General features: G+C 49.5%; 3 protein-coding genes and 1 non-coding gene across 8 annotated transcripts in view; 2 read left to right on the top strand and 2 right to left on the bottom strand.

Annotated features, from left to right (window-relative positions):
• Positions 1-7: 7 nt before the first annotated feature.
• Positions 8-9,133, bottom strand: kpna2 (karyopherin alpha 2 (RAG cohort 1, importin alpha 1)). Of its 3 annotated transcripts, none has more exons than XM_088600113.1 (11): positions 9,023-9,133; positions 5,545-5,699; positions 5,299-5,439; positions 4,751-4,839; positions 3,750-4,018; positions 3,061-3,155; positions 2,534-2,797; positions 1,451-1,684; positions 861-1,043; positions 480-629; positions 8-234 (listed from the first exon to the last, which is right to left on the bottom strand). In XM_088600113.1, exons 2-11 carry the CDS (start codon positions 5,608-5,610, stop codon positions 145-147), a joined length of 1,581 nt encoding a protein of 526 aa, XP_088456239.1. In that variant the 5' UTR covers positions 5,611-5,699; positions 9,023-9,133; the 3' UTR covers positions 8-144. The 3 variants fall into 3 exon arrangements, with proteins under 3 accessions (XP_088456239.1, XP_088456237.1, XP_088456238.1); XM_088600111.1 differs by lacking the exon at positions 9,023-9,133 and adding an exon at positions 5,990-6,068; XM_088600112.1 differs by lacking the exon at positions 9,023-9,133 and adding an exon at positions 5,960-6,034.
• On the top strand, positions 6,667-6,739 carry trnar-ccg (transfer RNA arginine (anticodon CCG)). Its single transcript has one exon. It is a non-coding gene; the product is annotated as a tRNA-Arg (tRNA).
• On the top strand, positions 8,008-15,478 carry LOC148652876 (UPF0450 protein C17orf58 homolog). Of its 2 annotated transcripts, none has more exons than XM_088600114.1 (5): positions 8,008-8,313; positions 10,794-11,375; positions 11,824-11,910; positions 12,651-12,842; positions 13,950-15,478. In XM_088600114.1, the coding sequence occupies exons 1-5, from the start codon at positions 8,247-8,249 to the stop codon at positions 14,135-14,137; spliced, it is 1,116 nt and encodes a 371-aa protein (XP_088456240.1). In that variant the 5' UTR covers positions 8,008-8,246; the 3' UTR covers positions 14,138-15,478. The 2 variants fall into 2 exon arrangements, with proteins under 2 accessions (XP_088456240.1, XP_088456241.1); XM_088600115.1 differs by having other exon boundaries at positions 8,016-8,313; positions 10,794-11,270.
• Positions 15,479-20,016: 4,538 nt separating this feature from the next.
• bptf (bromodomain PHD finger transcription factor) overlaps positions 20,017-26,265 on the bottom strand; it is a 48,869-nt gene continuing 42,620 nt past the window's right edge. For both annotated transcript variants that reach the window (XM_088600117.1, XM_088600116.1), the window contains exons 28-32: positions 25,946-26,119; positions 25,402-25,594; positions 24,969-25,053; positions 24,119-24,305; positions 20,017-21,205 (exon numbers count right to left, since the gene is read on the bottom strand). In XM_088600117.1, the coding sequence (XP_088456243.1) occupies positions 21,169-21,205; positions 24,119-24,305; positions 24,969-25,053; positions 25,402-25,594; positions 25,946-26,119 (676 nt within the window). In that variant the 3' untranslated portion in view covers positions 20,017-21,168. The remainder of the gene's footprint in view (positions 21,206-24,118; positions 24,306-24,968; positions 25,054-25,401; positions 25,595-25,945; positions 26,120-26,265) is intronic.

The following is a 26,265-nucleotide window of genomic DNA, read 5'->3' on the forward strand; positions in this document are numbered from 1 at the left end:
TAGACACTTTTGAAAGACGTATCTAATAAACTTTATTTACATTTCATACAATAAAGGTTTGACAGTCACATCAGTAACCTGTTATATACATCATGGAAAACACTGCTACACATATAAAAAAGACAGACAGCATAAAAAAAAACTCTAGAAGTTGAAAGTGCTTTCAGCATCTTGGACCTGGAAGGCATAACCATCAGTCGTAGCTTCAGGAACAACACACTGGTCTTCCTCTTCCTGTGGCAGAGGAGAGAGAGAGATGAGTACAAGCTGGTCTGACCCATGCATGTTCTGAAGTAGTGAACAAGGCACCTCTCATTCTCCCAGTGAACCTCGAGCTAGTCGTCACAAGTCGAGCCACACCAGCCCACAAGGCTTGTGCAACTGGCACCTCTTCAGACAAGCATCGCATTTCAAACACCAGTAGTATAAATTCCACCAGACCCCCCCCAAAAAACCCAAAACTTGTATATTATGCTCACCTCTCCAGAGAAGTATTTATCAATCAGGTGTAGGGCAGCCTTGTAGACCATCTCGTTCTCATGGGACTGCAGGGCTTCAATCTTATCCAGGCCTCCATACTCCTCGATCATCACGGCCAGCTTCTCCACCTCGCCCAGCTTCTCGCCAGCCTTCAGGACAAGCCCACACACCGCTGGTTAAGAGTGGCAGTAACGGGGGGCACCGAAGAGCAACGGGAGCAGCACTCAACACCACCGCCAAGCGGGAGCAAAGATCGCAATCTGTCCCTTGGTGACCACCTGGCTTGCACTATTCCCCACATGCGCACATCACTAAACAAATCAAGATCAGGGGACATCAGTCGTACCACTTCAGAGGCAGGTCCAAAGCTCAGCACGTACCAGGAAGATGTTCGAGATGGCATCCAGGATCACAAGGAGAGTTTTGCTGTCCTTGGTGGACAGAAGGTTCAGCAGGGGCTCCAGCACGTTGGACTGAACCAGGTACACCACCTGTTCCACAGTCCCCCCGCTGGTGTAGTTGGTTATAGCCCAGACAGCCTCCTTCTGCGCCTTGTAGTCACCCTGGGTGGGGTAAACAGGATGAGAAAAATGCAGAATTACATTTTAAAATGATACCTAAAAAGTAAAAAAAAAAAAAAAAAAAGACTGCCCTATAGTTGTGGACAAAGGTTTTGCATTTCAAGATTTAGCAGAGCTTTTGGCCAAAGCTGTTAACCCCCCCCAAATATAATCTCCTTCAGAGCCAACAAAGAACCCCAGAACACCAGCTTACTCTTGAATGACTTGGGGCAAAACTTTGGCTAGTTTTGTTCAAGAAAGCAATCTAGTCATTCTAATCTGGTGCTGGGTCCATGGTTCTTGGTACAAACAGCTGAGCAGGTGAACAGGTCAGAGTAGCTACAACAGAACCCAGACAACTGGACCTCAAGAGGGAAGCCCCAACACGGGGAGGGGCAGCACCGACCCACCTTCTGGAGCACCTCCACCAGGTACGGGACCAGCCCGGCGTTCACAACCTCCTGGATCTGGGTGTCGCGCCCGGCGGTGATGTTAGACAGGGTCCAGGCGGCCTCTTTCTGGATGTTGCTCTTGTGGTGCCTCAGCAGGGCTGGGAACATGGCCAGAGCTCCGGAGTCCAGCACTATCTGGGTCTGCTCATCCGTGCCGGTCACTATATTGCCGATTGACCTCAGTGAGGGAGTCTGGAGGGAAGGGGGTAGATAAGCTTTACAATTCAAGCAGACCTTCAGTTACCAAGTAAGCAAGGGACAGATCCCCATCGGTACATTTACCAACCACTGTGCAAGATGCATGCACCAGTTAACCCCTGTAATACCACCACAAGAGATCAAGAACACAAGCTACCAGAACAGTTCAGTTGTCTTTACAGCAGTCGCAAGGACGTTCACATAAATCTGCAAGAGAACCTTAAATGCAAAAAAAAAAACCCCAAAACTTAAAAACAGGAGGAGCCATCTTTAAACCCACTGTGTTGCCCTGTGCCCTTGAGATGACAGTTGTTTTTAACAAGGCCCACAGTCTAAAGCAATGGCTTTCAAAGTGTGGTCCGCAGACCACCAGTGGTTCGGGAGCATGCACCAGGTGGTCCGAGAGCTGACCTAATCTCTTAAAGCGAGCCTAAGCTCTTAAAGTCGGAGGAAAGAATGGTGTAGTGTCCACTACAAAGGGGCTCCCCCTAGGAGCACTGTTAAGAACTGCAAGCTACAGTGGGAGGTTCAAGGGGTTTCACCAGCCATTCCGATTGCTCAAGAAAAGCAGCTCAATTTTTCCCCACATTAACTGTAATAACCACTTGCAAAATAAGCAGCTTTGTTTGTAAAAATTTGTACTTTTCATAAAATTTAATTGGTTATTTTTTGTACATTCCTAGGTGATTTTTACAGGGTAAGAAGGGGACATAGGCATACGTGGTCCACTGCATCTGTGACTTAGTGTAAGTGGTCCGCGGACCACAGGCCTTTGAGAACCACTGGTCTAAAGGAATACAAGCCGTCCCGAGTCCGCGGGGGACGAACGAAGACGAGACGTACCACAATCGGAAGCTCTCCGGAGCCGAGCAGCTGGACCAGGCGGGACACCAGCCCGGTCCGCACCACCACCTCGATCCGGTCGTTGGGCCCATCGGTCAGGTAGGACACGGCCCAGCAGGTGTCGGCCAGCACCTCCCGGTCGTCATGGTGCAGCAGGCGCACCAGCGTGGGCAGCAGCTGCTGCACAGCCGCCAGGGGGGGCGCTGGGTTCTTGTTCCGGCACAGGTTGGACAGGGTCCAGGTGATGTTGCGCAGGTACCCAGACTGGAAGACACGAGGGGCAGGAGTCTGCATGTCACGCCTGGGGAACTGGATTGTGAGCCCCCAGCGCCATCTAGTGCTCAAACCAAGCGAGCGACCCGGAGGTGTTCATTCACCAGCAGGACGCCCGAGACGTGCAATACAGGACCACACTTTCCTGGATAAGAGGCTTGGAGGAAAGGCTTGAATAACTTCCAAGTCTCGGCTCTGAGAACTCACAGGAGCCCCATCACACGATCCCCCGCAGCAAGCCGAAGCGCACTTACCGACAAGGCCGACAGCTCGGGAACAGCGAGCAGCGTGACAAGGGGATCGATGGCTCCGTGCTTAATGACTTTGTCCCTGTAAGCAGATCCATCACCTGAAACGGGAGGAGGGGGAGGAACACCGCTGAAATTCCTGCCACAGGAACAAGTCCTTCCAGGTCACAGGGTTCACCCCCCCCCCCCGGGAAAGGGGAACTTGCTACTGGAAGAGGGGTCAGTGGAGCCAGTAGGGGGCACTCACTGTGCCCCAGTATAGTGACAAGGACAATACTGTAAAAATGGCACCAACTTTTAAATGAAAGTTAAAACTGAGCTCCTGGTTTGGTGGTTATTTAAAATCCCAGGGTGTTTCTCTAAAGGATTAGGGATGTAACCCCAGTGTCCTGGCCTAATTCCCCCCTGGCCTTTACCAATCATGGCCTCCTAATAACCCCCCTCTCTGAACTGGCTCCATCACTCTGCTCTCCTCCCACTGAGAGCTGGTGTGTGGGGAGCGGACTGGCGCATCATCCAGGTGGGGCTGCACACAGGTGGTGTAGGGGATCCCCGCTACCTGTGAAGCGCCGAGATAGGAGTGTCCAGAAAAGATGTATGACAAAGGATCACCCCCACCCAGGGACAGTGTTCCCCATCTGGCCGTGGGAGAAGTGTAAGGATGCTGCTCGAGTGGAGCCGAGCTGCAGACCCACCTGCGATGTTCCCCAGCGCCCAGATGGCCTGCTCGCTGATGTGGGGGTGCGGCGAGAGCACGAGGCCGATGAAGGCGGGGATGGCCCCTCCCTCCACCACGGCGCGGGTCTGCTCCGAGGTACCCGAGGCAATGTTCGTCAGCGCCCAGGCGGCCTCGAACTGAATCGGGGGGCACTGGGACACGCCCAGGAAGGCCACGAACTTCGAGATCAGCCCGGCGCCGATGATGCTGTCGATGGGGGGGTGCCTCTCCCTCGAGAGCAGCTTCCTGCAGGCACGAAAGAGGGGGTTCCCATGCTGAGACAGGACCCCAGGGACCCGGGACCCCACTCTGCATGCGTGCAGCCAATGCAAAGTGCTGCAATAACGCCAAGCCTTTGCTTTCTCACCAAAAGCAATGTGGTAGTAGCAGTGGCTACCTGGATCTGTTCAGATTATAGCACACTCTGTGCCCATTAAGGTCCAAATGAAAGATGCAGCCCACTGAGAGCCCATCTGGGTCCAGAGTTCTGATCAAGCCACTTCTCAGAAGGACAAGCACCTGGCTTTGGCAACACAGCTCAGTATGTAGCTCAAGACCCACGACAGCGGGGGGCGGGCGGGCATTCACATTTTACAACAGCTGAGCTCCCGCACATCCGAGTAAGGGGACAAGTGCAGCCCCCCCCCCCCCCGTTGTCTTGGAGAACAGAGTGCAGGGACACTCGTGTCTGTACACGCGTGCTGACAAACGGATCAGACGAGAGTCATGCCAGCACTGCAGGGCTCTTGCAACAGATTGATCGGAATACCCCGGCGCAGAACTCTCCATTGACTTCAAAATGCTTCGATTCACAAGCAGCTTCAGGACCGATTGAACTAGCATGGTCTGCGGTCTTAAGACCGCTTGTCAAGAGACATTTAAAGTTCTACCCCCCACCACCACCACAGACCAGGCTGCTGCAGCAGCAGCGTCTGGTCCCCGGGTTTCCAGAAACACTCATAGGAGTCTGTCCGGTACCTCGCCGCCTGAGTGGCCTGCAGCTGGAGGTCGGGGTTGTTGCTGTTCACGCCATTCAGGATCTCCTCCACCGTCCAGTGTGGCGCCCCCTACAGCAAGAAAACAGGGTTTTAGGCAGCTGACCCGTTCGGTGGCTCTGGGCTCAAAACACGTCAAGGCACCAGCGCGCACACACGGGGAGAGAGCCAGCTACAAACCCGTCCGAAACCCGGGCGGTTCCGGGCCCGGACGGGCAGCGGCAAGACCCAACCACCCCCCCCCTCCCCCTCCGCGGCGAGAGGCCCAGGGCATGGAAGGTGACCGCCCTAGGGGCAGCTGCCCTAAAGACAAAACGGGGCGGCACCAACCCCTCTAAGGAAGGACAGTTAGGTCTTCCTGCGGCAGAACCTGCCGAGACCGGCAGCCATGAGCGGCGCCGACCCACGCCAAGCGCGACCGCACGTTTTTACGTTCATTAAGGAAACCGCAGCGACAGCCCTGCCGTTTCGAGAGAAGCTCTCCCACCCCACCCCTCCCCTCCTCCCGAGGAGCCGGGACCGGGCCGGTACCTGTCGGTTCTGGTTCTTCTCCTGCAGCGGCGAGGTGGCCTCGTCCGGGAAGCTGCTGACGTTGCGCCGCTTGAGGATCTGCTCGTCCTTCTTCGCCTTCCGGAGCTCGACGTTCACCTCGATCCGCCGCCTGCGCAGCTCCTGCGGACAGCAGAGCGGGTCACACCGGCGCCCCTCCGAGACCCCCCCCTGCCCAGCCCAGCCACTGGTCAGGAAAGGTCAGCGGGCGGCCGGTCGGGGTCTTACCGTCGCGTCTCGCCCCTTGTTCTTGAACTTGCTCAGGCGAACCGTGTTCTCGTTTCCCGCAGACATGTTGTAGCTTTCTTCTCTCTCCCCTCAGCCGAGCACGGACGATAGCAAGAGACGGGAGCCGTGGAAGACCGACCGACCTAGACAGAAACCTGAAAGGGAAATAAGGCAGTTTCAAATACCAGATTTTTTTTTTTTTTAAATCAAACTTTCGAGGATCGATTTTCTTTTTCTTTTTTTCCGGGCACACATGGTGCGGTAGCACTGACAGGACTCCTAACTCAGCACGTCAACAGCCCGGAAAGACCAGAGCTAACGGCTTTAGGAACTGGACGTGATCACCTTCAGCACGCATTTTTTTAAAAAATTAAAATGACAAATATCTACTCCTTCCCTACTTGCGCGAATCTACCGGTGGGGGGGTAAGAGAGACACGGCTTACCAATTCCCAACTCGGAAACCAGTGAGCTGCGCACGCCCGCTGCCGCCCTTTAAATCGCCAGCCGTGCGCGGCTCTGATTGGCCCGTTCGAGCGAAAGCGCCCCCCCATTGGCCGGTTTTGAAAAATTACATGATGCGGGGAGGGCGGGGGCGGCCAGTCGCCAGGGGCAACGCGCCCGCGTCTCGCGAGAGGGAATCCCTGGGACTCGCGCTGGGGGGAAGGGGGCGGGGCTTCCTTGCTTTGGCGTAGCTGGCTCGCGGCTCAGTGTTTTTTTTTACTTTATTTAAACAACAAAATAAAATACAGTACAAACAAGAGTACATATCACATATCAAAAAACATCGTCGGGGGTACATATATCGATACAAATACACATTATGACAACAGTGCAAACGGGGTAAATAAGGATTAGGGTCCGCACCGATGTCATGCTTTTACACATGCGAAACACAGTAAGTCCGCGAATACGCCTGCACTTCTGTGTTTTTAAAATGTTCAAACACACGACTCTTCCCTGACGCTTTCGCTTCGTGCGAACAAGAGCGTGCCCGTGTGGCGCACGCTTGCGACAGAAATGAGAAGCCGTGCCGTGCTTCGCCTGCGCTTCCGCTGACGCACGCAGGGGCTGTGCATGCCTGCAGCCTAAGAGGCGAGCCTGGCTCTGCGCACAACGTGGTGACCCAGTGGCCTAATGGATAAGGCATCAGCCTCCGGAGCTGGGGATTGTGGGTTCGAGTCCCATCTGGGTCGTGTGCGATCACATGTTTTAGAACCGGCGAGCAATTTCCTTCCCTCTCGTAGCCCTTGCCGAGACAGGGAACGCCTGTCGCTGGGCGAGCGGACGGATCCTGTAAAAGACAGCTTGCTGCAGAGATAATGCAGTTTTTTTTTTCTACGAAAGAAGTGTTGTTGATATTGTCTTTTTTTTCTCCGAAGGTGTGTTCAATCGTTTAAATTCGTAAGTTATAACTTAGACTATATGAAGTTGCCAATCAATACGCCAGCCTGTTGTGTAGTCTATATTATCTATATAGACTTCTAATATATTATACGACGATAACCACGGGTTCCTAAATTCCGAGATTCTATCATTTTGTACTTTTTATTGTTTCTACATAACATACAATAATAAATGGGGTCCCATTTAAAAAATATATATTATTTATTTTACTTCAAACCGTGTAGATTCGACTCGGGGGGCCATGATTTTACATCTGTGGTTTTTATCAGGTTTCGAGAAAATAAAATAAAAGGTGCGCTGCTCCGGTGTCGCCGCAGGGGGTCAGTGTTTCCCGTTGTCTGGCCCGTCGCCTGTAGCGCACGCTCGCCAGCTGGTGGGGCAGCCGGGTTTTTATCAATTCCAGTCACACTGGAATATTGTATTGGCGCAAATTCTTCAATTCTGCTACGAGGAATAATAGTCGTTATATGAGAAGGAACTCCCTTCCAGGCTAACTCGTTCAGACCCGACAATTATGTCAAATAATGGTAGTATTTGGGTGAACGGTCCCTCAGGTTTTATGCCTCGATCTGCAATTAGCCGATGAAGAATTTCCTTTTTAACCGCCGGAGAGGTAGTCCAGAGGTCATCCGCCTCTCTGGACTCGCTCATTCATCGAAACTCACACGCACTCGGAGTCTTTGTCATCCGATGATTTCATGGTGTCCCACTAGACCTGGGACCAGGGATTATTATTAATAATTATTAATGCTGTTGTTGTTGTTGTTAAATGTAAGACAACGGAGGACAGTCAAGAAAATTGCTGGTTTTTACTACTCGCTGGAAAATCCACGTTAGTCCAAGAACCCAGCAGAACCCCACAGGAGGTTCGAGTGACCCATGAGGTCGCGTCCAATCAATAATGTCCGATTGCACAGGCAGCTCGCCGCTCCGCTGTGTTCAAGATCTGGGAGCTGCGTGCGGGACTTTCACACGTCTCCTAGTATTTTTCTCCCAGCATCCTAGTTCTATGTGCTCTATTAACAGGTTGTTTTCGTCTGGGTCTTCGTGAGACAGAGGGTTGACAGGTCTCCAAGCGAAAAATACGCGGGTCCAGACTTCTGCTGGGCCGCCCGGGGAGGGGTCTGTTCGGTTCTGACCCCGGTCCGGCCAGGGAGGGTCTCCGGGACAGCCCGGCCGCCAAGCAGGGGCAGACGAGGGGGCAGGCACGCCCCCTGCTTCCCGAGCTCCGGGACTTATAAAAGCTCGGGTCCTCACCGAGCTCCCCGCTCACTGAATCCCAAGACAGCCCGCAGGATGACAGGACTTGCGCTTTTCTGTCTGGCTCTCTGCCTGGCGGAGGGACAGGAGCACCTCGGCAATGGTGAGCTGACATCGCACTGCGCACGCCGAGCCTGTGCGACACCCAACACGTAGCCTGCTCTTCATGGGAACCATAGACGCACACACCGACGCTATATTGATTACAGCTCCACAAGGTAGTCTGTTATGGCTTCCAAAACTGAAGAGCACCTTGTAGTTTAGAGGAAATTCAAGCGAAAATAATTCACACCCAGCCATCTGTAACGCCTTCACCCGCGCGACACGTTGTTGCGATAACACAGTACCAATCATCTACTTTTGCAGCATGTCGATGTGTGGACTGTTCCCGGTGTTCATCGGGATGAGGTTATTTCGGCTCGCAGTAGTGTTTTCTCGAACCCGAAAATAACACGGTCGGGACCCCATTTGTAAAAAGGAGCGATTCGTGTGTAAAAACGCGCTGTGTGGGTTCGGTCCAGACACCGCGGTTGTTCAGCTCAGCAGGTCCTACAGGCGGAAACGAAACCGAAGAGAGAAGAGCGGAGCGCACGTATTTCAACAGCCCCCGGAGGTTTCGACAGGGCACGGTGCAAATACCGTGTCACTCCTACAGTCGGAACACGACGCTCTTTCAAGCAGCTTATCGCGTGTAGAAGACCATAGCCAACCGAGCCAGAGAAGACGGCACTTTCAGAATATTAATTTTTATATGTATATATAAAATTGTCTAGTTTGAAATATTAGACAGTTGCGGACAAGTGTTTTCTCACGGTCTCTGAGAAACGTGTTGACGCCGCCGACCTCCCAGTCCGAAACAGCCCCGAGACGCGCAGCAGGTCGCCGGCGTGGTCTCCCCCCGGAGCGCAGATCCCGGTTTCCTTTTCGGTTTAAATCCTTTCACCTTTCTCCCCGGCCCGCCGCGGTGCTCGCCTTGGGCGCCGGCCGTGTGGTACCGCCGCTTGCGCCGTGTGACCCGGCAGGCGGCGCCGAGAGAAATCGAGACCAAGCCGACGTGCGGACCGCGGTTATTTTGGGAAAGGCTGCCGCGGATCGTCTCGGGCTGAATTCCTGTCGTTTACAATCTCAGTTCCTTCAGCGCATATCTGTAGCTGTGTCGATTGGGACGTTTTATTTTCATGCCTGTGGGTTCTGCGCCGCCGCCTCGCATCTCGCACCTCCTTCTCCGTGGAGTCTGCATGGTCCGCTGTAGAAACCTGACTCCGGCCTGGGGTCCCCACTCCTAGCCTGGCCTGAGTGCGTTTTAAACGGTCACCTGCTGTTGTACGTGCCCCCTCAGAATTAGCTGGAGGGCAGTGAAGATGCCATCCGCAGTAGCCACAGGGCCAAAACACTGGGGGGTTCTTCTATGATGGCAACACGACAGGTAAGGGTCACTCATGGACACCCATTCTTGGCAGTAACTCAGGGTGAGCTGACTGGACTCGAGGGACTATGAAGCCCTGTTGACATTCAGGGCTCTGTGTGTGCGTCTCCTTCAGTGTTCTCCCGGAAGTGGCCATTTTCATCAAAATCAAACTCCGCTCCAATCTTTGCCGGACTGAGCTGTGACCCCTTGCAGCCCCACGTGTTCTTATTCCGCGTGTGTGTTCTGCGGTGCGCTGTGATTGTCCCGAGAGAGGAGAATCCCAGTGCACGCGTGCAGGTGGCAGCCCACTCCTCTGCTCTCACCCGCTGCCCGCATGGGGTTTCTGGGCTGCTTGTCTTCCTCACAGCTCCCGGACGCAGGCGAGCAGCGACAGACCTGCTCCCTCTTGGCGAGTGTGTGAGAGAGTGAGAGAGTGAGAGAGTGTGTGTGAGTGAGAGTGAGTGAGCGTGTGAGTGTGAGCGTGTGAGAGTGAGAGAGAGAGTGTGTGAGTGAGAGCGTGTGAGTGTGAGAGTGTGAGAGTGAGTGAGCGTGTGAGTGTGAGAGTGAGTGAGTGTGTGAGAGTGAGAGAGTGAGTGAGCGTGTGAGTGTGAGTGAGAGTGTGTGAGTGAGAGTGTGTGAGTGAGTGAGCGTGTGAGAGAGAGTGAGTGAGCGTGTGAGTGTGTGAGTGAGAGTGTGAGTGAGTGAGCGTGTGAGTGTGAGTGTGAGTGAGAGAGTGTGTGAGTGAGTGAGCGTGTGAGTGTGTGTGTGAGTGAATGAGCGTGTGAGTATGTGAGAGTGAGTGTGTGAGTGAGTGTGAGAGAGTCTGTGAGTGTGTGAGTGAGAGTGAGTGTGTGAGAGTGAGAGTTTGTGTGTGTGTGAGAGTGTGTGTGTGAGAGTGAGTGAGAGTGTGTGTGTGTGAGAGTGTGTGTGTGTGAGTGAGAGTGTGTGTGTGTGAGTGAGAGTGTGTGTGTGTGTGAGAGTGTGTGTGTGAGAGTGAGAGTTTGTGTGTGTGTGAGAGTGAGTGTGTGTGTGTGTGAGAGTGAGAGTTTGTGTGTGAGTGAGAGTGTGTGTGTGTGAGAGTGAGAGTGTGTGTGTGTGTAAGTGAGTGAGTGAGTGTGTGAGAGAGAGTGGAAGCAGGCAGCTCCAGGCCTGACCCCTGCTCTGCTGTCTTCCAGAGCTCTTCTCTCTGATGGGGACCCCTCCTCAGAAGAGCTTCCCTGGGGGGGGGGTGGGCGAGCTGCCGGAGCCCCCCTTCAACAAGACCAAGGCGGCGGGCAAGGACGCCAACGACCTGCTGGACCGGGCCAGCAAGCCGGGCTCCAAGTTCCCCCCGCCGCTGCAGCCGGGGGGGTGGCAGAAGCACGGGGACCTGCCCCCCCCGCCGCGGCCCGCCGGCAAGGCCAAGAGGCGGCCCCCCCCGGACCACGGCGCCGAGAGGAGCCGCACGCCGGCGCCGGACGTCCTGCCCCGGACCGCCCCCGCCGGCGCCGCCAACCGGACCCAGAAGAGCTCCCCGCCGGGGGACCCCCTCACTGCCGCCGCGCCCCCCGAGCCGGAGGCCCGGCCCGGCTCCCCGGCCGCTAAAGCCAGGAGAGACCCCCCCCCTGCCGGCCGCAGGATGGACCCTGAGGAGAACCGGCCCGGGAAGCCCAGTGCGTACCAGCCTGCCGGCGCCCGCAGACACAGCAGCAGGTCTTTTGTCGTGCTCAACCGCCAACCCTCCAGCCCAATGCACCCCCTTGACCCGGTCCAAACAGGTACCGCCAGCGCCAGCGCCGGCGCCGGCCGCGCACTGCGGGAGGAAGTCAGAGCTGATCTCGCGGACGAGGTCACCCGCCCTCACCACGTCTTAGCCAGGCGTCTCCTGCAGTCGGTGACAGGCTGTGAAACGTTAGAGACAAGGGTGTCCATATCTAGGAGTGCGACTGTAAGTGTTCAAGCGTGTGTTGGCGTCCCGTCAGGGATGCCTTGTAGCTGCAGTGGCTTTATAAAGAGGGAGCAGTGCACAGAGCAGAAGCTGAAGGTCTAAACCTCCATAGAACTCCAATTCATCCAACAACGGAAGTTAGCGAATCGGATTGAGACGAGGGGTTTACTGTTTGGGATCAGAGGCCGGCGAGCGGTTGGCCCTTGGGGATCTCTGGCTGGGCTCCCGGGCCACACTGTGGAGTTGACCTCCTTCTCCTCTTCCCCCCCTCCTTGCAGAATCGGAGCACACCCAAGAAGCCATCTGTCTGAGCGAGTGCCGGAAGGAAAAGGAGGAGAGAGACTATTTTTGCCACAGTGAGTTTGGTAAGTGTGTGGTTGAAAAGGGGGGTGCAGGGGAGAGTCAGATTGAGGGGTACACAGCAGCAGAATGCTCATTGCTGTCGGAGTGTTCTGGTGATAGCAGGAGTACACGAAGGAAGGAGCAGGGCATGCTGGGAGCAGGGCGTGCTGGGAGCAGAGCATCCTGGGATTACGATGGCAGGAGTGGTGCATGCTGGGAGCAGGGCATGCTGGGATCACAGAGCTGGGAGTGGGGTGTGCAGGGATCGAAGCTGAATGGCATGTCCCATCTCCTCCTAGAGAAGCGAGCTCTCAGGGTGTCTCTTTTCGGGGGGACATGGGGGGCGATGGGCTGAGACAGGTCCCTGTTGGGGCTGCACCCTCAGGCAGCGTTCCCCTGCCTTTGCTAGACTGTCACAGCATCCCGCTGAAGAGGGAGCAATTTACTCGACTTTCACGGGATATTTGTCATTGTCTTGGAGCCCACCCAGCTGCACAGTTGCTACTGCAGTCTGATTGACCTGCGGTTCGTCTGCACAGCTGCCTCCCTAGCTCACACAGCGCTCCTGGAAGGACTGAGCTCTCTCTGCTCTCTCCAGTTCTCCTTCACTGCTAACCTACCCAGTCACCAAAATAACCGCCACCAAGGACTCCGATGGCTGAGCACCTTTGTTTCACTTCTGGTTGTTGCCAAAGTTTGTCTTCCATATGTATTCCTTTCTTATTTTCGGCCTGACCACTTGCTTGTTCTCATTTTCCTACAGCGATCAACGGCATCGTCCACGACATCGAGGCCATAAGCAAAGGGATGAAGATCCTGACATTGCTGGTCAACAGCGACGGCTTCTACAAGATGAGCCAGCTCACGATCACCCCCGACGGTTTCTTCTTCAAAGTCCGGGTTCTGGTGGTGGATACTTACAAGTGCGCCAAGCCCTGTCCGGACCTCAAACTTGGTAAGCCGCAAAAAATACTGTAAGCCACGAGCCACTTTCTGCTCCAGGTGCACAGCGACAGAGCTCTGTCGCTACGAGCTTCAGCAACCCCAGGAGCTTATTGTCTTCAGTTCTTATTTTAATTAGTTCCAGAGAATGAGGGTGTTAAAAGTATCAATGCTCAGAGCAGTGCGTAACAGCGCTGTGTCCTGCAGGAGTAACTTTAAGGGAGTCCAGTGGGCTGCCCTTTAAAGGTTACAATGCTAAAGGCCTCAGGAAGCAGGTGAAACAGGGTAAGGCAGGGTAAGGCTGTGGGAATCCAGTGCAAAGCAAGGACAGGCATGGTGGCTTTTAACATTTCACTTTCAGACAGGGCTGTGTCACATCCAGAGTTCACCAGCTCATGTCCCGCAGAGCAGTCTGCGCTAAAAATGTTAAGGTCTTAAAGGAATTCAAGCTTAGGCAGATGTAAGACATCTCAACCAGCAGCTACATCACCCTGCAACTCACAGCTGGCAGCCCTGAAGCTCAGCGGGTGTGAGCCTGGCCAGTACCTGGATGGGAGACCTGCTGGGAAAAACTAAGGCTGCTGCTGGAAGTGGTGTTAGCGGGGCCAGCAGGGGGTGCTCACTCTGCTGTCTGTGGGGGTCTTAATGCCCCAGTATAATGAAGGAGACATTTTACTGTAAAAAAAAACAAAAAAACACAAAATGGGGTGTTACCCTGGTGTCCTGGCCAAATATCCCCTCTGGTCTTTACCAGTCATGGCCTCCTAATAACCCCCCCCTCTCTGAACTGGCTTCATCACTCTGCTCTCCTCCCCACTGAGAGCTGGTGATTTGGGAGTGGACTGGTGCATCATCCAGGTGGGGTTGCACACTGGTGGAGGGGAGTCCCCATGACCTGTAGAGCACTTTGAGTGGAGTGTCCAGAGAAGCTCGATTTAATTGTAAGGAATTATTAGTTATCATTCCGATTTCTATGACGACGTAATAAGAAGTCTGAAAAAAACCAACAAGGCAACAGAGAACCTGTTCGTCATCGTAGCTGGTGAGTCTACAGAGCTGTGCTGGTGTTTCCTGTGCATGTTTGCTCCACGTCACTGAGCTGCCTGTGGTGCTGTTGCAGGGAGCCGGTACATTGTCATGGGTCAGATCTACCCCAGGCGGCGCAACCGGCCCAGCGAGCTGCAGGCTCTGCAGGTGGGGCGGCTGAGGGCTGGAGACGGGCTCGTCCGCAGCCACAGCTACGTCAAAAGGTTCAACAAGAGGAGAGACCAGAAGGTGCAGGAGGCGAAGCGCACCAAGTGCCGGTGAGCTCGTGCGCGTCGCCCCCTGCTGCACGGGCACGGACACTGCACCTGCTGCAAGGACGCACGACTACTTAAGCAATATTAGAAGTGACTGCCCCTTATCCGGAATTAGAGGGGAGTACAGGCAGCAGTCATTGCATATAATGCATCATGCAAGTCTTTCTATTTATCTATATTTTTGGCTTTTCAGATGGAAGTTGGGTGAAGCCCAGTGATCCCTTTTCTGTACAGTCTGCAGAACTCTCCCCGTTGACATGCTGTTCAAACCAATAATGGGGACCTGTTGGTTTGCACCCCATTTGCTGTGCCTTTTATATAAAGCCAAAATTAGGCCAATGCCGATTAATGCGATCTATAGTTAATAATGAACAGTAATTGCTGAGATCTCAAACCAAAAGCAAAGCCCGTATCCCCAGGTTTACGGTCGATCTGTGCTGGGGCTGCAGGGCTTGCTAGCAGTGGCGCAGCCCCAGTCACACGCATCCTGTCCCTGTCTCGGCGTGGGCAGCCCTGCCTTTGGCCGAAGCGGCTGTACTTGTTCAGGTTGCTCAGCTGTGCACTCTGCTGTAACTATTACTTTGTTTAGGAAGCACTTCTCCAGAAGCGCTGGGTAGGTCCACAAGGGACGCCTGTACTGCTGGAAACTTTGCGGGAAGACCAGGGAGTCTCTGTTGACTTTCCCGAGTGGCCGGCCGAACAGAAACTCCTTCATGTGCCCGAGTAAACAGCGCTCTGCCCTCACTCCGCGATCGGTCTCTTATCAGGGGTCAGGAAATGCAGTTGTTGTTTTTTTTTTTTTGCCGTGGAGGGGAGGGTAAGAACAACAACTAAAGAAAGGAGGCCAAATTGGTGCTTTTACAAGCAGAGGTCGTTTTCTTAACTTTAATGACGTGTGGTACATGTGTCAAAATATTTGCCTGCACGCAGACTTCAAAGCCAGGGGCCGGAGGGGTGTGTGTGTGCGGAGCAGAGGCCGTAAATCTTCCTGCGGGAACCCGATCTGCGCGCCATGGGCCGCTCGCGGACGGGAGACCCCCCTCCGCCTGTTTGTCCAGGACCCCTCCTGAGAGCTGGGCTCAAAGGAAGCATAAAAAAAAAAAAAAAAGACACGAGGGGAAAAAGGAAGAGGGTTATGCAAATGTGCTCCGCAGTGAAATGGCACCTCCCTCCCTCTAGCAGAAGTCTCCAACTGCACATGAAAGCGTCCCGTCCCTCAGCAGTGGGCAGGCGCGGGTAGTTTTGAGCCAGGGTGGGCGTGATGTGAAGATAAAAAGCTTTGGAACTCTGCTGCTGCCGCTATGTCCTTTTCTGAACGATATATTAAAATATATTTTTGAACACTTTGCTTCTGCCTCCTGTTTGACTGTGGGTGAAGGAACGGTTTTTGGATGTCGAATTGCTGTCCTCATGTCATGTCATCATAAAGCGCTCTGGGCTCCGGTCCTCTGCTTCCACCTCAACTGCCCCGACTGCTGGCTCATCCTGACCTTCAGCTTTCCGGGAGCATTTTTTCCCGCTGTTGATCTGAAGGCAGTGTAATCTGTTAATTGTGTGTGTGTTGAGGGGGTAGAAGAGTCTCATCCAGCGTGTAAAGATGGATTTCAGGCAAAGGCACCCGAGGGGGTTGGGCAGTTTGCTCCAGATCCTCAAGACGTACATTCAGACTTCTCCATTCTCCACCCAAGGATGTTTCTACACTACGCAATATGTGCGACTGACCGTCTCGGTAGCAGTTGCCATCTAGTCTACCTTTAAATCTGCAGGCAGACTCAGGCGTCTGCTGCCATCAAGTCATGGGACACGCATCTTCACCTGCAGATTGAACTTCGTAGTGCAGCGCGTTCCAGTGGACGTGCAAATTGATTGACAGGTGGAAGCAGATGCTATAGAGGAAAATGGCCGAACATTTCAAACCCTTCATGGCTATCTGGCAACTGTGCTTAGGGCAGACCAAAAACGAAGTGAAAGACCAGGTTCCTAGTGCTGTAAACCTACAAAGCTAAAGGAATGAATCGGTGCACATGGCTCACTACTTCATTCTTGTTCATGAATAGTGCATGCAAGAAAAAGCCAGATGGCAGGTTTTTACTCTATATTTTTGATTTGCAAAGAGCAGCAACTGGGCCCGGAATCCTGTTCAATAATTTACTGGCTAGTTTTCACAGCTGCGTGACCTCTGACTTGCTATTTTTACACGTACATTTCCCCAGGAGAACAAACAAAACAATCAAACAGGAGCGTAACAAAACTGCAAGAATTTCAGTCTTGCACAACTCTTGATACATCTGGAAAGGTTTCAGAGCTTTAAAAACGTTATTCATACAAACATCTAATGTACCTTCCAGAACTACAGCAACAAACGCCAATGTACCCTGAAATCACAGCCCATTTGAAACCACAGCTTTCGGCAATCCTGAGATTTCCAAGATGATAAAAATGCAATAAAAGGGATCAACTGTTGCCTCACAGCAATGATAATTTAGGGGCATGTAACAGGGCATTTGTTGCAGAGTACTTTTCTTAGCTGATGCGATTAGCAATGGTAAACTGTTACAAACAGCTAGCTAAGCTCTTACCAGACTGCAGTATCTGTGAAAGAGATCAGCACTCTGGGAGAGAGATGCGGGCCAACAAAGGCTTTCGTCAGGTCTGCTGGAATCTGACTTTACAGAGACGTTGGTAGAGGCAGCACCTTCCCACACCAGGCAATTAAAGGTCTGTCTTTTTAAACTGAGTCAAGGCATTTACATATACTTGTATTAAATACATAAACATTTACCAAAAAAATTTGAATAACCTTCCCCCACAAAAGCTACACACCAAGCATGAACCTACTCTGTTGAGGCATCTATGATTTAATAAAAATAGACATTTAGAGCAATTTAGTTGATTGATCATATTTGATTTGACCATGATGGGCTTTTTGCAGAAGCACTAAATCTGCTCATTAGTGGAACAGCTGACTGGGCACTGATGATGGAGAGCTTTAATCTACTGAAAGTGACAATCGTGAGAAAAAAAATACAGGGAACTCTGTATATCTTCATGCTGCTTGTGTAACAGCAGCTTTCTTTCACCGTAAGAAGTCTTGTCTCATGAGCCCCCACTGAAGTCATGGGTTGAGCTAGGATGAGCTGTGGCATCTAGGGCTCAGAGACCAGTGAATAGGCACATGCCTGTCCAGTCTCTAAAGGAGGAATAGGACAGAACCCCTAGAGATATTGCCTGCAATCTCGTGAAAAGCATGTCGCAGATGTACAGCATCTAGTGCTTCCAGTGTTGACTAATACGGCCAGCAGCTATATAAGTCTGCAACTCGCAACTGGCAAGGCACTGAAGCTCAGCAGGTGTGAGCCTGGTCAGTACCTGGATGGGAGACTCCTGGCGTAGTTCTGAATGTAGTTCAGAACTGGTGTAGTTCTGGCGCACTATGGCTGCCATCGCATCATCCAGGTGGGGCTGCACATTGGTAGTGGTGGAGGGGATCCCCATGACCTGTAAAGCGCTTTGAGTGGAGTGTCCAGAAAAGCGCTATATAAGTGTAAGCAATTATTATTATAATACATGCTACTATTCAGTCTATCACAGTACAACCCCTGCAGGTCAACTCTTTGAAGACAAATGTTTAACAGCATTTTGAATTTATTTACATTATGTCAGTGCATCTGCTGCAAACGAAGTCTATCGGACTTCCCGATTACCTTCGGGAAGCTGTTGTAAGTGCAATGTTTTTTCCGATATTCACTGCGCATTCTGTGCTTACCCTAGAGATTAATTTAACACTATTGCCTCTTCATGAACAACACAGACATTTGTAATCCCCATCCTACACAGGAGACAATGATGGAGAAAGGCTGGAATCTCATTTCACTTGGGATTCATTAAAGACGATTGTTCTGTCACACTGTGCTGTTCCCCCTGTGGTGTGTAATGAGACTATCAAATACAGCTGAAAATCAAAGGATTGCTTCCAAGGAAGGCTTTAGTTATGTTCTTTGCAACCCCATAAGTTTAGCCTCCACAATTTCAAACCTTTACAAACTTTTAAATTTTAAGTGAATTCGAGTAAGTAGATATCCAAGGATTTCTTAATAGAATTGTATACAAAAGTTCAGCAGAATACAGAATTAACATAACCAACTCAAAAAGGCCAAAAGCACATTTTAATCATCAGCTGTTGGTGTCATATTTTATCTTACTGTTATTCCAAAGACTGGCTTGTCTATTCCTACCTAAAATACTACTTGTAAATAGAAAGGAAGGAAATGCAAAAGCAAAGTTTAAAAATCTAGAGTGTAATCATTTTTCTTTGGATTCAGAAAGATTGGTCTAGGCTGAGTAATTCAGATACAAAGCACAGGGCATTCCACGCCTGGCAGAGATCAAGTTTCTAGCAAAGACCTCAAGACGTTTTAAAAGCTCTGGGTGAACATGCTGTTATTCACATTGATATCCTCAAGAAGTCAAGTAGGTGAGAACAATCCTTTGAGTTACACAGGTGATGCAGTGGCACCTGAAATTACATTTTTCAGTTACTCAGTCTGGCCAGACAGTTACTGGATGTTTCTCCTTTCGTAAAACAAATACTACTTCTTAAATTTCTAGGAGCTTTGAATCCAGCTGTTGTTCAGTTTTGCGAGATCTTAATGTGTGAACAAAACCGTCCTGGTCTGGTTGCCTCTGAAAGAGCAGGGAATGACGGAGACAGATGCAACTACCACAAGAAATAAAAGATAAATACTCCGAAAAACTTCACCCTTAGAACCTCCACAGAGATTGTTTTCAGGGTATGCAGATGAAAGCTTACCCGACGTCTGCCCGGCCAGTAAATTACTTTGACGATGGCTTTGTCCAGGCTTGTCCAGCAGACGCACAGGGAACAATAAGGAAACGGTGCAATCTCTAGCCAAAAGTTATTTGATGTCAAAAACATTACTTTATTATCTAGGATGAAATGTCCTATCAAGTACAAAAAAGGAAATAACTCTTTAGAGTTGCCACAATCTGTTAAAAACATAGATAGCATCTATTCCCTACTGGTAGGAAAATGTTTTCTTTTAACCAACATTACTCAAAATGAATAAAGTTCCATAGATATGAATAAATAATACAGAAATACTGTGATGCTGTGACGAGATGCGCAGATTTGTTTTTCTTTTTACACAACTCATGAAAGAGTCTATAGATCCCCTCCCCTTTAGTCAATATGCATACAATATGCAGCATTTTTTTAAATATAAAGGGCAATTTCACCTAAATGCAACTAAAATTTCCAAAGTCTCAGTTAAAAAAAAATGAAGCAAAAAGACAGGTAAGCCTTGTAAGATCTGTCTAGGCCATGAAAAAACCTTGAAATTCTAAAATGAAAAGTTATTCATGAGAAATAAAACTCCAGGTTTCCTCGGTCATTACTAATGCATCAAAGCAGGATGTAGGTTTTGAACCAACAAGTGAGAGAAGCTGCACAAGCACAGAGTATTTATACCTCTCCTTAAGTGCCACACTTTTCCATAAGCATCACATAAGAGTAATTCGAAGTAAAAAAAAATATAAAAGCTAAATACCTGTCCCCGAGGGTCGTACATTATTATATGTATGAGATTTTTTTCACTGCCCTCTTCCCTCAATAGAACAGAGCCCCATGTATAAACCAAATAGTCACAAAAATACAAAGTGCTCATGATTAGAAAAAATTCCTGAAAAATCAGACAGATTCCAAGTTCTCTTCAACCACTGCGTATATGTTAGAAAGTAAGGGGGGAGACATTAAAAAATAATTTATACTAAAAATTCACTGGCCCTTAAAAACACAACATTTTGTTACCTATTTCAAAGCTTACCAAAACCGAAGCAGCACAAGTATCATAAAGACGATGACAGCTGTCTCTGAAAAATATTTTTTATAAGATTCCAGGTCATCAGCATTACATTTAGGTTTAATCTGCCCTTAATGATTTCCTCAAATCTTTTCCATTTTTTTTTTGGACAGACTTGGAAAAGACCCAAGGTTTGTTTTTGTTTTTTTTTAAAACAAATTTCTACAGTTAAGAACTTCTGGAGACACCTCTATCAGTGAGGAAGAGAACACTGTCTTCTCCATTTATTATGTTTAATATACATCAATATTTTTTGAGCTGTAATACAAAAAACAGAAAAAAATTCAAAATCTGACAAAGTTTTACAAACAAGAGGCCTTCAAATACACATTGCTCTTCAGCTTTTTTCAGTCTGTCATCACTGGAGGGTGATTTATATATATAAATTCGTCTACATTTTAGTGCTGCTGTCTGGGCTGCTGTCTGACCAACTCAAAGCAAGCCTTCTGTTCAAACATTATACCAGTAAAACCCTTGCCGATTCTGAAAATGTTACACACGTTATCAGTTCCTTTCGAATAAAGAAAGGTTCTGTGGATACTGTTTTCTCCGATACCCTTTTCATTATGGGAGTCGCAGGAGGAGATGAAAAGCAGCCATAACCCTTGTGAGAAAATCCAAATTTATCAGAAAAAAACAGATTAGTTGACAAAATGGAATTTAATATAAAATCTGAATGATCCTAACAATAAATACAGCTCTCAGAACGCATTTTTTTTGTTGTTGTTGTCAGGGGTGATAGCCAGCTTATCTTTACTGTAGAGCTTTTCTTCATGTCCCCTCTTTAATTGGAAAAAAAAAAATGAAATAAAGGAAAATAAAAAAGAAGGAAAAATCAAACCGCCCCCAGTGCCCCAATCCTTTCAACGGCACCCCTCCCCTCCCCACTGTCCTCCTGCATTTCACCGGAGAGTCACGGCTGAAAGGCGCTCCCCTCCTGACCCCCGCCTCCGGGCTGCAGCCAGGCTGGCCAGCGGCTGTCCCATCAAGTTCTCGACTTGGCAACGGACTGGAAAGAATGCTGGTTTACTGGGGAGAGAAGTCCGCTCAGGGAAGGAGGGGGGGCAGAGCTGTGGAGAAGCCTGGTTCCCGCATGGTTTAACGTTCTGAGACAACCAGATTCCTGCGGTCTGTGACATAGAGCATACAGCTGTGTATTCTAAGAAGCTGTAGTCTGCAGTTTGTTGTTATGAGACCTACAGAATACGGAAAAAGGGGAACAGTTGAGAACCCTTTGCTTTGGTTGTTAAAACGGTTATAAAGGAAAACAAAAGCATCTACAGTACAGGATGCCAGGGGGGGTCAACCAATTGTAACAGCAGAGAGCAGCCATGTTGTAGAACAACACTCTGTGACTATATTAAATAGGCACACTGATCAAGCGCATAAAAAATAGTTGTGTGCTTATAGCTGTCCGACGTCAACACTAACTTGCAACGATCTCTAATGCAATGATTTTTTATGAGTTAATTGTAGTATTACAGGAAGGTTTGAAGGAGGCATCTTTAATTTTGTATCTCGGGTACAAAGCCTTCCTTTGCAGAAAGGAAGGTAGAAAAACTGCTTCTCAGAAACCAGCATGGTTCTCCCTGTAGCAAAACTAAAAATCTGCAACATCCAGAAATGTTGTCATTATCTGGAGGTTCTTACAGGATTACTGGTTAGTCTTGTATTTTAATTAATGGTACGCTGACATAAACCTCCATATGAAGCTCATGATCTTTTTGCTTTCTGTTTAAACTCGTGCAGAAGGGTTCTAAGGCTAAGGACTGCTCCCACTAAAAGCAAAAAGATCATCTTGGTACTGTTTGCCTCCACGTTTCCTTTGGAAGATGACAGAATGGCAAAAACATTACCGCAGAACATAAACCCTCATTTATATTGTGGGCATGGTCACTCATTTTTCAGTTCATAAACGTCTACATTTCTTTTTAACGTGATTTTTTTTTTGCAAGACTGTCAGTCGCACATATTGTTGTTTCACACAGAGAAGAAACAAAACTTGAAACAGGAAGAAATGAAAAACGTGTTGAAACCTATGTAACATTTCAGTCAACATGGCTGCCATAATGCGATTGTCACTGGAGGCATCTTTGGAGCTTGGTTTTAAGGCTTATTATTACTACTTAAAAAACGAATTAAATAGCATTTATTTCAACGAATGCAGAATTTACGCTGTTTATGAAACAGCAAGTTCCATGATACAAAATATAAAAGGGTGACCCCAGCATCCAGTTCAGATTCCAGTTATTAGGTCAGACTTATGACATCACAATCTGCAAGAAAGAGAGAGAATGGATGGCATAAATACATGCACGCAGCACGGAATGAACAGACAACTGCCAGAAGACAATGAGCATAAAAAAGCAAAGATAAAAGCAACAGATGCCACGGACAGGTGACATCTGGACATGGGCTGCTGCTGTGATGAAGCGTGTTAAAGCTCTTGTAGGCACACTTGCACAAGGAAATTTAAGAATCGCCCGATTCTCGCGTCACCAGGGGGCTGCGGACGATTTTCCGACCCCGTTCTCTTGTGCGCCCTACTGGGAATTCGTTTTTGGCTTTCGGCTCGCCGTTCCCGTGTTTCTAAATCATGCATCGGTGGGTAAAGGACGCAAGAGGAGCCACTTATAGGGAGGCAACGCCCCTGGGAGTCGGCAGCAGGCAGGGGGCGAAGCTGCATCAAACACGGTTTCCCACACCCTCGTGCTGCGCTTGCAGAGCAAGAGTTTCTCTGGAAACCACACAAGCTCCTCAACAACACAGCACGGAGCTCCTCAACAACACAGCTCACCCAGTGACCGTCCAACCTACCACACAGTTTGAACAATCATGTTATAGACTGCGCTTTTATCCCAACACATGTACACACGGCTCGGGAAACAATCTTTTTATGTTATTTTACCGCATGAAGGATTAACGGGGTTCGCAGAGCTCTATGTACTTCTCCACTACAACTGCAAGCTCTACACTGTTATCTATGACATTATTTTTTTAACATAGCTACTCACTAAAAGCAAACTACACCCGAGATGTGGTTTGACACCATACCGTTGTTAACCTTGTCTGTGACCTCATCAACAGGTCACTATGACATCATAAACTGGTAACTATGACCTCATACTGGTCAAGCAGCTCTGCTGCAGGGTTTCGACTGACCACTTGGGGAGACGTCCGTCAGCACCCCTGCAGGTGCGCTAGAACTTTTTTGGGCGGGGGTAGCAGGCTGTTGACATAGGATACTGGGATGGCATAACGCAAAAAAGAAAATACCCTTGCGAATTTCAATTTTAAAGGTCATGTTTTTACATCCCACTCAATATGCGCAGACATGCAAATACAGCCTCGAAGGGGCAGATGAAAGCGGAGCAGGACACGGTGCTCTCTGGGGACAGGAGTGGCAGACCGACGTCAGATGCGTGTCCACAACAGCGAGAGTGTAGAACAGTTCTTTCAATTTCTTTGGAAGTGCGCCTACAAAAAAAACTTTAAGCCGCAGAGCAAAACACAGATGGTTCTAGAACACAAGTACTCCGCAAAGCATGCTTGAGCAGTTGAGATGTGGCCCCATCCTTATATTCCTCAGATCAGCGGTCTGGGAGCAGAAGGACGGGGGTCTGCTGCAAGGGCTCAGGAGGCACACTAAACAATGACATGCGTGAATACAGCTGATGCAACAGAGGGGGCATTACTGGCCGAGATGTGATGCTCTATTTAGCCAGAGCAACCGAGAGCAAATTCTCATTCACAATGAAAACACAAAGCAAAAACTGCCCGATTCGCAAACTCTTGCTTCTGCGATGTCAATTTAGCCACATTGATATCGACACTTCATTTAACTCAATTTCAGGTCTGCTTTTCCAATCACCCAGGCGGCGAAGGGAAGACAGAAAAGCCTTTGACAATGGGGCGGAACCAGGTTATTGATGAAAAACAGAAAAGCCCACCCAAGCGTGCATTCAGGCGACACCAGAGAACAAAGAGGAAACAAAAGTGGGAATGAGCGCTGGGGGCAGGAGAAGAGATGCCAGCATGGGGCGGGAAGAGAGAGTTGGAAAGAGAGTCAGCGAGGGCTGTTCAACAAGCTCGTTCAGCGATTCTCTTACCTGCTTGCTTTGAAAGCTTTAAGTTTCTGTACAAAGAACGACTCAAGAACCTCCGCGCACTGATAGAACGGCGAGTCGCTGGGGTTATAGTAACGGCAGTTGTCGAAGATTTTGGTCATATCTGCCACAAACTCTGTCAGTTTGTTGTAAAATCGTTTGTGCACCCTGTCCTCCATTGTAGCCAGGTCTGCATCAGGGGAATGAAGGATATTTACAGAAATGAGAGGTATTAGAGACTGCCACCCTAGCTTTTATTCAACTGATTCAATGCAAGATGTAACTAGCACAGTTGGAGGAACACCTCACCTCCGCAGCAGGCCATCCTAGTGCACTCTGGTCATTATTAAACTGACGAATTACAGACAAGAGGTTTAGAAATTATCTTTGAAAAGAGAACGAAGCCTTTGCAATACGCAGGTTAAATGGGAAAAAAGTTCCCTGATGCCACGTTCCCTGAGCTCTCCGGACGCTGTCCTAACAGGCCAGTGCACAAACTGAACAGTCTTGTAGGATTCTCACAACTCTGCAACAGGAATGTTCTCCAGTTTCAGAAAGTGGCATAATGCCATCTATTAATTAAAAACAGAAGACTGATCAGACCCTTCGGTTGTCAACAAGTGTAATTTTCTCTACGGCTGTAACTGTCTTGACTTGCTTTATTGACAAAAAGACGCAGAGGTTTGCTTATGAATTATGTTGTTCACTGGAAAAGGATGGAATAACCTGTGGCGTGTATAAAGTGTTAGGACATCGGATAAAAACTATCTGATTATTTCTTCAGCGCTCATGTAGAGTGCGCAGCCAATAGGAGCTGACCAGAGGCCAGCAGACCACAGAGTATTAATCTTACCCATTGGTTCTTTGATAACGCCGTAATAATCTGGTGCATCGTTGGGATCTACTGGTTCTAAAAATGGCCAGGCCATTTTGTGAGCCTGTGAAGAGAAATAAAAAACAAAACAATGCAATACGATGATGACAGCGTCGGGAAATGCAGGTTAGAAACATGCTGCCGTTTCATGTCGGCACAGCACAAAATATGAGAAGCTCTAGAGAGCTGTGATCATGAACGTAATTTCTCAGAAATGGTAAAAATGAAAAGAAAAGTAACAGGAGTACAAGTTTGGGCAGCTGTGCCTTTTTCTGGGCACACTATGCAAAGCTCCCCGTCATCCGCAACCAAAGAAGAATCAATCAATTCCATGTGATCAAAAAACTGGAAACTCGATCAACGATCACTCCTTTGTTTGGGGTCAGGGCTAGCAGTGGATGTGCCTTCTCACCTGTAAGGACCGCAGAACTCTCCTTAACCCTTCGTAGTCCTTGTCTGTGAGTGGCGTTAGGACCGTCATGGCGTCCTCTGTGGACTGGCACTGCGGACAGACGTACTCATCGATGAGTGTGGCTTCGCTCTGCAGGATGCCCACGCAGCGCCCATGGTACCAGTTCTGACACCGGTCACAGCCGATATAGAACCTGAGGACATTACAGGGTTTTTACTCGAAGGTGAGACCAGCTTCCCGGACAGAAACACTCATTCCGATCCCCAGAGGTGAAGACCATGCTGCTCCTGACCACTTATTAAATTCTTGTTCACACTTTAACAATGTACACACCAACTCAATCTGAACAAAAAAAAACAAGCTAAAAAGAGAAGATTCCACTAATAAAGTAGCTGTCCCAAGAGCTGCAAATGTGCAAAAAGTCTGTCTCACAGTCACTCGTACCCGGGCGTAAGCCTAACTCTTCACATATTTGAAGACACAGCAGCACTACGACCTTAGATATAACCCCAAAGCCCCAGACTGCTCTATGCCAGGAACTTACTGCGACTCATCGTACGGTGTCCGACAGATGCAGTACAACTCTTCGCTGTTGCCCTCTTGTGCCCTTTTGCATTCGTTGCAGATGTAATCGTCCATCTTTTTTGCTTCCTTTTCTGTGATGCCAACACACTCGCCGTGGTACCAGTTGGTACAAAGATCACAACCGATGTAGAACCTGAAACAAACAGGAAATGTACATACATCTGTGCCCGCTGAAATGCTTGGAGTACTCAGACCTCAGCCCTGTTCGCAACTTAGTATTAAACTGAAAGCCTCTTCTATACACATAAAGCTTCACGCACATGAACATTCAAATCAGCA

The sequence above is a fragment of the Lepisosteus platostomus genome, chromosome 11 (assembly GCF_059453375.1).
Source record: "Lepisosteus platostomus isolate fLepPlt1 chromosome 11, fLepPlt1.hap1, whole genome shotgun sequence".
NCBI classification, from domain to species: Eukaryota; Metazoa; Chordata; class Actinopteri; order Semionotiformes; family Lepisosteidae; genus Lepisosteus; species Lepisosteus platostomus.